The 14,485-nt window shown below is 32.2% G+C and overlaps 2 protein-coding genes across 3 annotated transcripts; one reads left to right on the forward strand and one right to left on the reverse strand.

The window, feature by feature from the left end:
- The first annotated feature begins 7,990 nt into the window (after nucleotides 1-7,990).
- On the forward strand, nucleotides 7,991-11,167 carry LOC107426541 (uncharacterized). The gene is made up of 7 exons (XM_016036744.4): nucleotides 7,991-8,493; nucleotides 8,659-8,685; nucleotides 8,969-9,088; nucleotides 9,309-9,546; nucleotides 9,797-9,874; nucleotides 10,174-10,260; nucleotides 10,381-11,167. The coding sequence occupies exons 1-7, from the start codon at nucleotides 8,435-8,437 to the stop codon at nucleotides 10,903-10,905; spliced, it is 1,134 nt and encodes a 377-aa protein (XP_015892230.3). The 5' UTR covers nucleotides 7,991-8,434; the 3' UTR covers nucleotides 10,906-11,167.
- A 559-nt stretch (nucleotides 11,168-11,726) lies between these two features.
- On the reverse strand, nucleotides 11,727-13,847 carry LOC107426545 (anthocyanidin 3-O-glucosyltransferase 1-like). Of its 2 annotated transcripts, XM_060820493.1 has the most exons (4): nucleotides 13,594-13,847; nucleotides 12,523-13,515; nucleotides 12,082-12,172; nucleotides 11,727-11,930 (listed from the first exon to the last, which is right to left on the reverse strand). In XM_060820493.1, exons 2-4 carry the CDS (start codon nucleotides 12,763-12,765, stop codon nucleotides 11,848-11,850), a joined length of 417 nt encoding a protein of 138 aa, XP_060676476.1. In that variant the 5' UTR covers nucleotides 12,766-13,515; nucleotides 13,594-13,847; the 3' UTR covers nucleotides 11,727-11,847. The 2 variants fall into 2 exon arrangements, with proteins under 2 accessions (XP_060676476.1, XP_060676475.1); XM_060820492.1 differs by having other exon boundaries at nucleotides 12,523-13,842.
- Nucleotides 13,848-14,485: the final 638 nt, after the last annotated feature.

The raw sequence follows: 14,485 nt of genomic DNA on the forward strand, positions 1-14,485 counted from the left end.
TCACTTGTGGACAAAAAGGTATATGTGATTATTGATGAATGATTATTTACTATTTAAATATTAATTTGATAAATTAAATAGTTATTATAAAAATAAAAAATAATAAAATTAAATGAGATAATTGAAATTTAGGATAATGATGAGAAATAATAAAATTTTTCTTTTCAAGTTTATTACTTTTTCGAAGTTAGGGTTCTTACATTATCTAAGTCAATTAATAATTCTCACAATATATTTTTATTTAAAATTTCATTAGGAACTTTTTTATTTTTATAATTTAGTAATTTGAAGAAAATAAATACTAATTCAAAATTAAAAGATATTGCATCCCAAAAACAAAAAAAGGTTAAAGATAAAAATATTAAAAAAAAAATTGTACACAAAAGAGTTCTTGATATCTAAAATTATATTTTTCTAAACTCGCTTTTTCTTAAATTTTTGAATTTGTAAAGAACGTAAGCAAAATTAATTAATATTCGTCGATTTCTTGGGTAAATGAGTTTCATTTTATAGCTTTGTCACCAAGTTTTTCATAAAGACCTGTCTTTTCTTATCATTTGTCATTGTTTAAGGTGGTACAATTCAATGATTTAAAAAAATATATATAGTACAATTCACCGAATTAGGTCAATAAAAATTGAAAATTGGATGATAGTTTCAGATATAAATGGAAACGACTCAGAAAGCAAAGTTTGCTCTTTAATCGCATTGAGTCTTTTACACAAGAAAAGAAAGGTTTTCGGCAAGTCCTTTTTTTCTTTTTTTCTTTTTTCCTTTTTTTGGGTGAAAACGTTTTCGACAAGTCTTGGTCATACGACATAGGAATTAGAAAAGTAATTAATTTGACTGGCCATCTTACAATGGTCTTGGAACTTTTTATTTACTTATTTATTTTTGGGTGAAAACGTTTTCGACAAGTCTTGATCATACGACATAGGAATTAGACAAGTAATTAGTATAATTGGCCATCGTACAATGGTCTTGGATCCATTTTTTTTTTTTTTTTTAAATGTTGTTTGAAACTCAAAATTATTGCACATATCGAAAGGTACTAATTCCGTAGAGTGTTGGTTTAGAATAGTAAAATGCAAAATTCATTCGCTCACCGCCTTCATTTATTTATTGTTTTAAGAAAAAAAAAAAAAAAGGGAAGAACATTAATTAAGGAGGCAGCTTTTGGAGAACTCTCATGGATTCTTATCAATTACGTCCCTAACTAAAGCTCGCAATTGCTTTACTTGAGTGTGGAACTTTTAATTAGGTTCGGCAAGTGAGTCCTTTTCTTTTACTTAATTTTCACTTTAAAAGAAAAAGAAAATCAATTAATGTTAGAAAAACTTACGGGAATTGTATTGATATCGATACTTTTTAAAGATATATTAAGGCATTAATAAGGAATAAAGATAATATATTTTAAAATGAAAAAAGGTAATCATGATAATGTTAAAATTCTAACAAAATAATATGCATTTTGGATGCATGTGTTTTTATTATAATTTTGTATACAAGAACAAATGCAACTTGGCCAAAAAAGAAAAAATATATAATAATAATAATAAAAATTAAGAAGCCGAAAATGACCTACTACCTCCCAACACCTTGGGGAATTATTAGACTTTGTGTACCAAAGTGGAATTTGGTTTGTTGCACAAGGTAAATTAAATAATCTTAAGACAAATATCCCAATAATAAAATTTCTTACCTGGTCTGCAACTTTTCACACTTTAATTGTAGATATATATGACATTATTTGAGTGTATCAAATCTGATATTATTTTAGTAAAAATAGGCATGAAGAGTTTTGAGGTAGGGGAAGGCATTTTAGTGTGCTGAATAATTTTTCCAATTGATGAGGATGGAAAATATCACCCTTTTTTTTTTTTCTTTTCTTTTTTCTTTTTCTTTTTGAGTCTGCAATATCATCCATTGTTGTCCTAAATAAATTATTTTTGCCAGAAATTCATTATATCAAGATTTAAACCTTGTAAATATACATACACACACACACACACACACATATATATATATATATATAAGTTACTATTTGATTATTAAATTTCCATTAAAATGATATTCAAACAAATTTGCCTTTTTATCCGTTTGCTTGTTTGTATACATGTCTAAGCGACAGCAATATGTGGCAGACACGATGTCATGCCAAACATATGCTAGTGTGAGTAATTTCTAAGTGGAAACAAAATCGTGGCCCACTACTTAAATAATACATATTGCTATATGTGCACTCACCAAATATATATATATATATATATATATAAGGACTAGGATGGCGATCGATAGTAATATCTATACATGCGTGCTTCATGTCCACAACAGCATATATATATATATATATAGAGGGAAGAAGCTTGAAGGCCTTGTGGCTATACAAGTTGAAGTTCTTTCCCATTTATATATCATGGATTTAAAATTAATTAGCTAAATCGAAACACATTTTAAATCATCAGCAATGTATTTTACCAAAAACCAAACCATATTCATCACACAATATACATCGGCAACCCATGCAGTTCGTGTATATATGATTTTGATTCAGCAAAAGGCATTTTTATTTTCCTTTTTCCGAAATTGAGTTTCTTTTGAATCTTGTCGTTTTGCTTTTGGTGCCAAAAGTAACTGATTAGGCATCCCATATTGGATTGGCAAAAAGAACTCTCAATAAAAATTCCCGTCTAACTCTGGAAATCCATCATGTATCAAGACAATATTCCATATCAAATACAAGTTGAAACTATTTTATTTACGTCTTTAAAAAAAAAAAAAAAGATTCAAAAGCAAAATTATATAAATGATCTATATGATTGAATAAAAAATGACCTAAAAACCTAGAAGTTTTTTAGTTGGTTAAAAGTTCACACAACTGTGAGCTTCGCTGGTAACGCTTCTAAACTTGCCCCAAAAAAAAAAAAAAGGAAAAAAAAGAAAAAAAAATGTTAGTATTATTTAACTTGTTTTGTCATACTCAATTTTTGTCATTGTCGAAAATGCCAAGATTATTATATAAATAAATCATTGATTTATCAAGATCTCTGCTATATATCCTCAAAGTTTAATAAACTTGTTTTCTAATAATTTTTCTCATTGTCGAAAATGCCAAAATTATTACTTAAATAAATCATTGATTTATCTAGATCTCTGCTATATATCCTCATGGTTTCAACTTTATTATTAATTTATTGTAAAAAAAATAACTTTTATTTTTTTGAATTAATTGTTACGGTAAATTGTCAAATGAGGATAATTCAGTTGGTAAAACACGTATATGTATAATTAAAAATTATGAAATTATTGTAAATAAAAAAAAAATTCAATTCAAGGGTTTACTACTTTCGAAGCTTTAGTTCAAGTCCATGTTCTTTAGTATAGATGCAATGTGCATGATTATCCTGAAAATTTTCCATGCTTAAAGCATATTTTCTTTAAATTGAGAACCTTTTTGAATTTAAAATGAGGGAGAATTATAAGAAATTAATTAAATTAAAGATTATAAATAAGATTTATATTTTTGAATGATAGAAATCAATAAAATTTAAATGAATGAAATGGAAAGCAAAGTAAGTTTAAACGAACGCGGAAACTCAAAGAAAACAAAATTAGATTGGAAAAGTATAAACCAAACCCCATCATATATAAATATGTATATGAGAGTTTCTTAATAATAAAGGAATATATAATAAATTTAAAATGCCGTCTCTAATTTTGTTTTTTTTTTTGTTTTTTTTTGTTTTTTGATATATAAACCGTCTCTAATTGTTAAGGATATTGCTTAATTAATTTATCATGCATGAATGCCATGCATTACCTAGCGTTATTATAAATAAAAAACATAAATAAATCTTATCAATTTCTTTGTAACTAGTTAATAATTAACTAGTCTGTCAATATATTTATCAAAATGATAATTAAGTTTTTTTTTTTTTTGAATTCACTGTTGATAATTAAGTTGAAAGGATTTGTATAAACAAATCAACAAAACTAAACCTTGTATATTATATATTTTTGTGTATATATATATAGATATAAATTTGTGGGGTTACAAGTACAACTAGTGAGAGCAATGTTAAGGCAGTGAAATAGGAAGAGAAGCAATGGCCGGCCAGATTTCATGCATATAGCCTTATGACACAGACACCAAAAACATGATAAACTAATTAATTGTTCTAGGATGTCAGACACAGCAAGACATTTGCAAGATGGGTGTGGGGGATAAGAAAGGGCGCGTTGTTAATTAATTATTTGGGTCAACTACAAGTGATGGAGATTGCTCGATGTTATGTTAGGGTAACTCTTGTGCAAACTTCAGAATTTCCACATATTTTTTCTTCTTTTTTATTTTTTTTTTAAAATAACCCATTAATAAGTTATTTCCCCCCTTTTTTTTTTTTTAATCAGCTAGTATGTTGCAAATTAAATAGATTGTGATGATGCAATGGAAGTACTTAGTCATGATGTAGGAGTTGGTTGAAGTGAATAGCCAAGTGATTGAAATATGAAAAAAAAAAAAAAAGAAAAAAAAAAGTTGATAAAATTATAAACTAGGGACGTACCCATGCATGGAGTGCATATTTAAAATCAAGAAGCTGAAAAATCGCATTTACAATATATATATATATATATAAAGTATTTTTTTGGGTTAGAAATCGCATTCACAACTTGACCATATGTAGACTGGACATAAACTTCAACAAAGTTTACACTTGGAATCTGAATATATTTGTTCAACCCATCTTTTTTTTTTGGGGGAAAGGAATTTGTTCACCCTATCTAATATTCTACAGTAGTGAATAGATCATATTATGTTCTAATAATGTACCTAGTTCATAAAGATTTCAAAGAATCCATCTCAAGCCCATTAGCTTAGCCCTATAATTAGGAATCGCATAAGGCCTTTATCCTAGTAAATCTGTCGCAATGCCATATAATATTGGAGCCATCTAGCAATTCCCATATTAGTTTGATATACCAAAGCTTGTGGCGATTCGCACCAGAATTTTCCTTGCATATCAGACCAAACCGTAAAAAAAATTTAAAAAAAATCAAATTGTGAATGCACATTCAATCTTTTAACGTTCTGTTATAGCTGTTCTTGGGTAGAAGGCTTAGTGGTGAATCTATTGTGAATTCGAATTCCTATACCTAAATAAATAAATAAATAAAACCTCTGTGGTAGCTCTTATATAGTGATGGTTCCCAAATTCTTTTTTCCTTTTTTGGTAAAAGGTTCCAAAAAAAAAAAAAAAAAAATCTATCTAACATAAGTGACCATTATGGTTTGGGCCTTTGGGGCTAACGATTGTATGATTGAGTGTATAATGGGTTTGACCCACCATAGAATCTTGAAACTTTTTTATTTTTACTTTCATTTATTTTTTAAGGCGGAACATTGTTTTTATTTGATCGAAAGTAGAAAAAACTTGGACAAACATACAATAGGAAGATGATAATCAATATTCATGCAGCGTCTCATCTCTAAATGTCTTTAGTTATGGAAAAAAAAAAAGGTTACTGTTTAATATATATATATATATATATATATATTTTTTTTCAAATATCTTCTTGCTTGATAAGATTTTGATGGACCAGAATTATTGGAAGTTGGAACCAGATTAATATCAATCCTGATACAAGTATCCAAAAATCTTGCATATATATATATATATATATATAAAATAAACACTAAAACTAATTATATTTCTATTTTCTTTCAAAGGCATATTATATTTGTCAAACTCTTGAAAATCTTTAGCAGCTCTTCCATTTGGTTGAGCAGCTTTCAATTCAATATAAGCTCCTTGGGTGCCTCACCAATCTTTTCGTCATCGTCTCTCTTTTGGTTTCCCAAAAACAGCTCAAAGCTCTCGACCAACCCACTCTTTGTGAAAACCACACCCTCAACGCTCACCCCAACTTCCCAAACTTCCTCCACCATTTTCGCAGTCATTCTATGGTCCCAAAAAGAAGGTCTACAAATCATTGGGACCCCATTTGCAATTCTCATACACACAGTTACAACCGACTTTGTTTTTTGCCCGTCCAACCCCGATAGGCGACCTGTTTGATCGGAATCTGACGGTGGCAAAGGTATCGGCGGCAGAGGAACAGTGAGAAAACCCATATTGAATAGATTGTGAAAGATGGATTTGAGTTCGTGAAGGAGATTAGGGCTTAGTTCTTGGTAAAATTCATGACAATGGCTGTAGCTCAGCGGTAGAATCAGTCCGGTTTGACTCAGCATTTTCATTCCCATCTCGAAGTTCTTCGGCTGTGTCTCGAGGAATAAGTCCAGTGACTTTAAATGATTCACCAGCGGCGGATGGCCCGCCGGCCCTCCTTCTCCAACAGTGTAGGGTTGGGTGGAAAATGGGATTGAGAGGGTGAAATTAAGAGAGTGCTGTTGGATTTTGCCGTGCTGAGAAAAGAAAACGGAGCTTCTAGAATGGCCATTGCTAATTTGCAGACGAGGTTGAGAACGGTTTGGCACGGAAGCCGAATGGGAATGCAAAAACATTAGAACCTGTCATGGTGTACTAAATAAATTAGTCCTCTTCAGTGTTAACCAAAAATCAGACAAAAAAGATTGAAAATCCTGGAACCCAAATCACTCATTAACAAATTGGCTTTTCTAGGTATGCCAATCTTGGACGTTCCAAGGTTTTTATTATATGTTGGATTTGAAAGCTTAAAATTTGTGTAACAGACAAAAGGGAGTTATGCAAGTTTCTTCAGATGGACTTTTTGAAATGATTTGTTTATATAAATAGCATGCTTAAGTGGGAGAAGTGATTATTCAAAAGAGAGAGAAATAATATAATACTACATCTTCCATCAGCTTAAACAACCTCTTAAGAAAAGTGTTTATTCAATTGGTTAGTGATTTATCGTTTACAATGAGAAGTATTAGTATTGAATACTGATCAATGTAGGTGACTGTCCTATTAAATTTTAAGGAGATTTATTGTATAAGTCTGTGACATTCGTTACTTGCTCAGTTAAGACAAGCCTTATATTATGACAAGTAAGGAACAAGTAGTCGTGTGTTAATGAAAGAACTTGCATTTAAACTTTGCAGTTTCAGTTAAGATCCGCCAAAAAAAAGAGTTGAAAAACAATAAAATTTGCAGTTTTAAATATTTGTTGAAGATGAAAAATGTTCCTGTTTGGGATTCTAAAAGCATTTATTTGTTCCAAAATTAATTTCCCCAGTCATAAAAATTGTGAAATTTATATATATATATATATATATATATATTTTTTTTTTTCAATCTTATATTTATAATTTAGATCCTTCAATTTTATACATTACTTCACTACACTAAAATTTCTGATATCAATGCGTAAAATAAAACTATTTTTCAAAGAATAAACCAAATTATTAAAAAAAAAAAAGAGAAAAAAAAGAAGAAGAAAGAAACAAAAAGGAAAATGTTTGATTGAAAACTTTTGATTACCAATTAAGATTTCATTTAAACTATTCACTGACTGAAGTTAATTAATTCCAGTCTCCCAGATCACTCAAATGTAGATGGTGCTGTATAATTAACCGGTGAGACAAACAAAACAACATTTATATATATGTATATATATATAAATGTATATGGAAGGTTCTGAAAGTTAAACAAAAAGAAAAAAAGGACAAAAAAAAAAGAAAAAAGAGGAAGGTTCTGAATTCTAATTGGATCAAAGTTTTTTTTTCCTAAACCATTTTATTATTATTATTTTTTTAAAAAAATATAAAATTTTGTAAGTACTTTTTTTCCCCGCGTTTTGCACTTTTCCTTTGCTATTAAGCAAGCCGAGGCCAAAGAAAACCAGGGAAAAAACTGTTACTGCAGATTCTTTGGAATCAGCACTTTATAAGTAGTCAGGAGCCGTTGGATCACATCCGAAGGGTGCACGATAACATTCTTTGATTGATGTAGAATAAAAAGTAAGTTACATTTTAGTCGTACGATTTCCATCGAACGCCTTAGAATCGTTGAGTGGAAGATGATCTGTACGTAGGCCATCATAAATTAACAGTAACGAGCTCATTACGACTAGCTTGAAGATCAACTGCCGTGCTCGACTTCTTTTTTACATTTTTTTTTTTTTTTAAAGAAATGATTTCTCGTTTACCCAAAAATCTATGATATTTCCCGAGCACTTGCGGAGTGGAATCTATGTGTATATGTATTGACTACACCTCCTTATGTTAGAGAGCACGTACTTTGGGAGTATTAGAATTATTCTCCTCGTTTACTTGTTGTTTCAGTTTGCATTTTTTTTTTTTTTAATGTTTTTTCTCTCTTGTTGGGCCGTAAAGCTTCTTCTTTTTCTGAGTCTCTTCAACTTCAACTTCCACGCGCGCAAGAGTTTCTTTGAGATTCAGAGGCTGTAGAAACCAAAAACCCAGATAAGGAGGTTGATAAACTTCGAAATGGGTTTTGTGGTTGTTGTTCAATTTGCGGTCAAATATTGTGTTGGTGTTTTTGCATGGTACAGTTTCATTCTTTCTTTCAACAGTTTGACTTTCTTTTAGTTTTTCTTAGGATACTACATAGTGTTCGATTTAGGATCTTAAGCTGCACCTTATTTGTTTCCAATGAGCATATAATTATAATTTATTATTCATGTCATTTTTGTTTTCTGTTTTGCGTGCAGGCCTCTCCTTGCTTTGGGGTATCCTCTGTAAGTCTCTCTCTCTCTCTCTCTCTCTCTCTCTCTCTCTCTGTGTAAAACGTACTTTAACTTGTTGGTGACACTGGCAATTTCCTTTTTCTTTCCTTTTTATTTTATCCCCGAAAATATATATATATATATATATATATTAAAAATATATGTTTTCTATACGTTATATTTGTATTTATGAATAAGACTACTGCGTATCCTTGGTATGTAGAAAATGTGTCTTTATGTATAAAATGATGATGGTGTTGACAATTTTTATGGATGATTATTTTTTTATTGACAGATGTGCTTCTGTTTGGGCGATTGAGAACAATTCTATTTCAGACACTAAGAAGTTGAATGCTTATTGGGTTGTTTTGTCTTTGATTTTGCTTCTTGAACATGCTTTGAATCTCCTCAAGTGGTAATTCTGCTGTACTTTATTCCCCTCTGTGATATTCTGTTTGATTTCCAAGTAACAATGAGACAAAAAAAAGAAAAAAGAAAAAAAAAAAAAAGAAGGAAATTACACCTAGCTAAAAGCCAACTGAATTTTTTGACAAGAAGAGATCTTTATCTACAAGTTTTTGATTTTGATTTTTGCTCTTTAACTTTGTCAAATATATTCAATTTCAAATATTCAGGCTATTGCTGTGGCAACACATCAGGCTAATGATTGTCTGTTGGCTAGTGATCCCTCACTTTGATGGTGCTTTGTACGTCTATATGCATCTAATTCGCCCATGTCTCTGTACGGACCTGCAAAACGTTATCAATAAACGAATGGAGTCCTTGTACGCAAAAGATAACTTTTTAGCCGAGATGGAGAAATATGTCAAAGAGAATGGATCTGAAGCTCTTGAGAAGATCATTGCTCTCAAGGTAAAATAGACAAATGCAATGAAGAAAATATATGATGCTTGGTATTATAGGATCCTAATATTTCAGGTTTGATCATCTCTATAAGCATTATTGTGTATGCGGTAATTTAGATTAATATAATTTTATATAATTGATTTGAATTGGTGTAGTCATCTAAATTCAACTGATTGTTATTTTGGATCTTGTTTTCTGGTTGAACATTGAGTAATATACTCTCGCTTTCTTTCTCTTCACTTTACTGTTGCGTCAGTCTGGTGGCACAAATCAAAATCTTGATGTGAAGGATATCAAAGCAGCACCATCTATAGAGAATAAAGAGGTGAAGCAGGTAATGTCTTAAGCTACTCATAGAAAATCCACATTTCTTTCTTTATGTTCTAACAGGAGTTTTGAAAGATGTAATAAATCAAACATAGTCCATTTCATGAATCCCATATTTTGTTATATCAATATGCTTTCTGATACTTTTGAAAGCCAATGTAAACCACGAGATGTTGAATTTGTTTTGGATTGGTTTTTGGCTGGCGAATACAATATAGTTGAGAATGCACGCTTTCACAGAAGTATACAAGGAGGATTTATCGGCTTCTTGACGAAGTAATCTTATGATGTTTTCTCCTTTTATAGTTGAACTCTGAAAGGCCTAGTGTTACACAGAAAGATATCAGACCTGTAGAGGTTTTGGAGAAGAATGAAGTGAAAGCTGCTAAGCAAGTAATGGTCTTGATGATTCTTTTGAGTTCATTTTCACTTTACCACGCATTATTATGTTTATGAGGGAAAAACTGATTTATCTGAGAAAGGCAACCTATTCTTTATGCGATGCATTTGCAGGATGGTGGAGTACAGCCAAATGTCACTGGGGTTGAATACAGAAATTTTGCAGGTCCAGGGACTAAAAGACCGGTTCCTGACGTTGCAGGACGAAGGGAACTTCCACAGACACCTGCTTCTGGTAGAGACCAGAAATGGACCTGTGAGATATGCCATATAACATTGCAGAGTGTGTCTAATTTGAATTCCCATCTCCAAGGGCAAAAACACCTGGCTGCTTGTGAGGCACTGAAAACCAAAAACCCGTCATCACGCCTCAAGGTTGTCCTCAATTTTGCAGGTCCATCACTCCCCAAGGTTGTTCCCACTTTCATTTCAAAAAATTCCAATGTGCCAAATGTGGAGCCTCGAAAAAGTGGATCGAAGAAAGGGCATCCCGGTAATGCTGATGTTCGAGGCCAGCAACACAGAGTAATCCTGCTTCAACTCCAAGGAAATTGGCGCAAACTCAACAGCCAAAGAAGCCAAACAAAGAAAGCATTGGGATTAATAGGAGCCCTCTATGGTGCAGCATTTGTAATGTAAACTGCTCTAGTGAGACTGACATGGTATCTCATCTTGGAGGCGGAAGGCACTTGGCTGCCCTTAAACAACTATCTACTTAGTTCGAGTTCCTCATCTGAGACTAACAATGTCTCTATCTCTTTCTCCCTCTCTATATAAGGCAATTTAGGTCGTATTATTGTTTTCTACTTTTCAGACATTGCTGTTCTCATTCAGGAGTCAGGATACACCCACTTTCACTCAAACGTAATATAGACTTTACTCAAGTGCCTAATTATTTATTCATTTAGTATTAACGTAAATTTTGCTAAATAGGCACGAAAACCTTCTGTAGCTTTACCAGAGAGTTTCTAGGATGGTAACTTTTAGGATATAACTGTGAAGGAAAAATAACATAAAATAAAAATTTTCGTACACTGACAAGAATAATGTACAGAAAATATTTTCGTACATAAAAATATGTGGAATCTTATGAAAAAAAGATAGTGAAATTAGTCACCAGAACTAATTTTCGTGAATAAATTAGCAACTGTTTTGTTATAATCGTTCCATAAAGAGATGACATTTTTAAGGCCATTTTTAATTTGTATGCTACAACATTCGAATGTCGCTTTGATTTCCAGTTTCAGAATAGGCTAGTATACTTTCTATTTTTCGTCTCTGGAAAATAGTGTAATATACATTTTTTTTTAAAGCTAATAAGATAGTGGTAAACTATGTGACTAAACTTTCGGTTCACCTAAAACGAAGCAAAGAAAAGCAAGCAGCAACTTGCTCAGGCAGACAAAGTTTTATTAGCGTACAAACATGGAGAGGTAAGTAAAAGAGTGAAAAATGGAAGCTAAATTCAAACATAGTAAAGACCTTTTATTGATACAGGAGTTCAAGCAAGTTACTGGGACATATATGTTTATCACAACATTAGATAGAGATTATGCCTGCTGAGAAGTCGGCATTGCTACGTTAACACCACTGCCTCCTGGCAAGTCCTTCCATTGCTGAGTTAATAGTTTTTATGTGTGTGTAAAAATCAACTCCAGTCTTGCCTGTTTAAGAAAACACAATACGAATTCCTATATTACATAATATCATATAAAACTACCACCAAGAAGAAAAGATTAAAATATGTATATCATACGCAAAAGTCAAAAGGACAGATAGAATTAAAAAAAGTCGGTTTCTGAATGAAAAATATACCATAGAAGTTAAAATCGCCGGCAAAAGATGCCTTTGAGGCAGTAAATGAGAAAAAGTGCAAGGGAACAAGAATTGGAACATTGATGCCAACCTGAGTCAAACCCAAATACGTGTTAGAGATTTATTAATGTTGTAGAGAAATCAGAGACAAGCTTGCAAGACATAAATATTGATTCTAAGAAAAGCAGAGAAGGTATGATGAATACAACATTCGTATATTATATGTTGGCTATGACCGTAGTGTTGTTTTACCAAATTGATCAGAATATGGCATCATGTAAAAATGCTAAAGTGCAACAGTTAAAAAGTGGTGCCACATAGCAAACAAACTAAACATTGGAAGTTGGAACCAGATACTGTAAGGACCGGAATGGTTGCAAGTTGGAACCAGATTAATATTAATCCTTTTATAAAAATATCCATAGCCCCTTGCGTGTATACTTGTAATTTCTTCCAAAGGCATATTATATTTGTCAAACTCTTGAAATCTTTGGCAGGTATTCCATTTGGTTGAGCAGCTTTCAATATAACCTCCTTGAGTGTCTCGGCATTCTTTTTCATCATCTTCCTTCTTTGGTTTCCCAAAAACAGCTCAAAGCTCTTGACCAATCCACTCTTTGTGAAAACCCCACCCACAACTCTCACACCAACTTCCCAAACTTCCACCACCATTTTCGCAGTCATTCTAATGTTCCGGGTCCCCAAAGAATGGCCTACAAATCATTGGGACCCCATTGGCAATGCTCTCGTACACAGAGTTACATCCACAGTGAGTTACGAACAGATCCACAGAACCATGTCCAAGAACTCGGCTCTGTGGTGCCCATTTCACTATTTTTCCATGCTTCTTTGTTCTTTCAACAAACCCATTAGGCAAAAGGTCCGCTAAATTGCCTATGAGAGACCAGAGAAATGGCAGAGTGGTACTTGCTTCAAGTTCCTCTGCAATTGCAATTAGCTCTTCATGATCTTGGGTAGCCAGTGTTCCGAAGCTTATATATGCAACCGACGTCGTTTTTTGCCTGTCCAACCACGATAGGCAATCTGTTTGATCGGAATCAGACGATGGCAAGGCATCGGCGGCAAATGAGGAAACCCAGATTGAATAAATTGTGAAATTTGGATTTGAGTTGCTGAGTGAGAAGAGAATCAGCGCTTAATTCTTGGTAAAAATTCATGACAATGGCTGTAGCTCAGTGGTAGAATCAGTCGGGTTTGACTCAGCATTTGGGAGAAAATCGTTCCTTCGGAACCGACATTGATGAATACTTCGTCGGGTAGATCCGAATTTCGCAATCCAGGAATAATGGGTTCTATAACTCCGTCTTCATTGTTAAAGCTTTCGTGAATAACGTGGGTGTGAATATAGGCAAAGTGCAGAGGAAAACGGAATCCAAATTGGGATCCAACGAATGCATGTATTCTGGGTCAAATCTGCGCCAAACAACAAGATTCCATCAGTTATCAAGCAGCAGATACTCCGACCCGACTCTGTAACCGTCACTTTCATACCCATCTCGAAGGTTTTGGCGCTGCCGCGATGAATAAGTCCAGTGACTGAAGATGAGTCGCCGGCCGGCACGCCGTCTCCGACGGTGTAAGGTTTGAGGTTGGGTGGAAAGTGGGATTGGCAGGGTGAGAAGAGAGTGTGGTTGAATTTGGCTGTGTTGAAGAAAGAAAACAAGGATTTTTCTGGTGTTTTGTCTAATATATGCCTAGCTACAGTTGCTGTAACTGTCCTATTAATTTTTTTAATTAATATTCATTAATCATAAAGGTTATCACAATTTTGTAGTTCTGTATTTCATTAATCATGAAGGTTATCACAATTTTGTAGTTTTGTATTGGAACTCTTGCATTAATTTAAATTTTGCAGTTTCAATTATGATAAAAAAAAAAGAAAAAGAAAAAGAGACAAATCAATCTTCATTAATCAATTTGTATTGGAATGCAAAGCATGTAATGGAACACTAACATTTATTTAAAATTGTCAGGTGTATAAATTAAGTGCAAAGTTAAATGAGAAAAAAAATATATATGTATATATATAAACACTAAATTGAACACAATTTACATGAGTGTTTTGTTTTTGATTCTTTTTTTTATTTCCTTTAATGCCTAAGCAATTCTAATTACCTTAACGCTAACAACCATTCCATATAATAAAAAAGAAGAAAAATTACACACAAATTAAATAGAAAAAAATAAAAAGATAAAAAACAACCATATATTATATATGGTTACGAATACATCAAAGACATTTGAAAAAAAAAAAAAAAATAGAATCCTTACTCCCGCGGTTTTCTTCTTTTCGTATTCTATAAGCAAGTAGCCAAAAAAAAAATAAAAAAAAATTATTAATACGTCGGCAGTCAATTACTAGAGATTCTCTAAGCAAAGTGGT

Source organism: Ziziphus jujuba, chromosome 9, assembly GCF_031755915.1.
Source record: "Ziziphus jujuba cultivar Dongzao chromosome 9, ASM3175591v1".
In the NCBI taxonomy this organism is placed as follows: Eukaryota; Viridiplantae; Streptophyta; class Magnoliopsida; order Rosales; family Rhamnaceae; genus Ziziphus; species Ziziphus jujuba.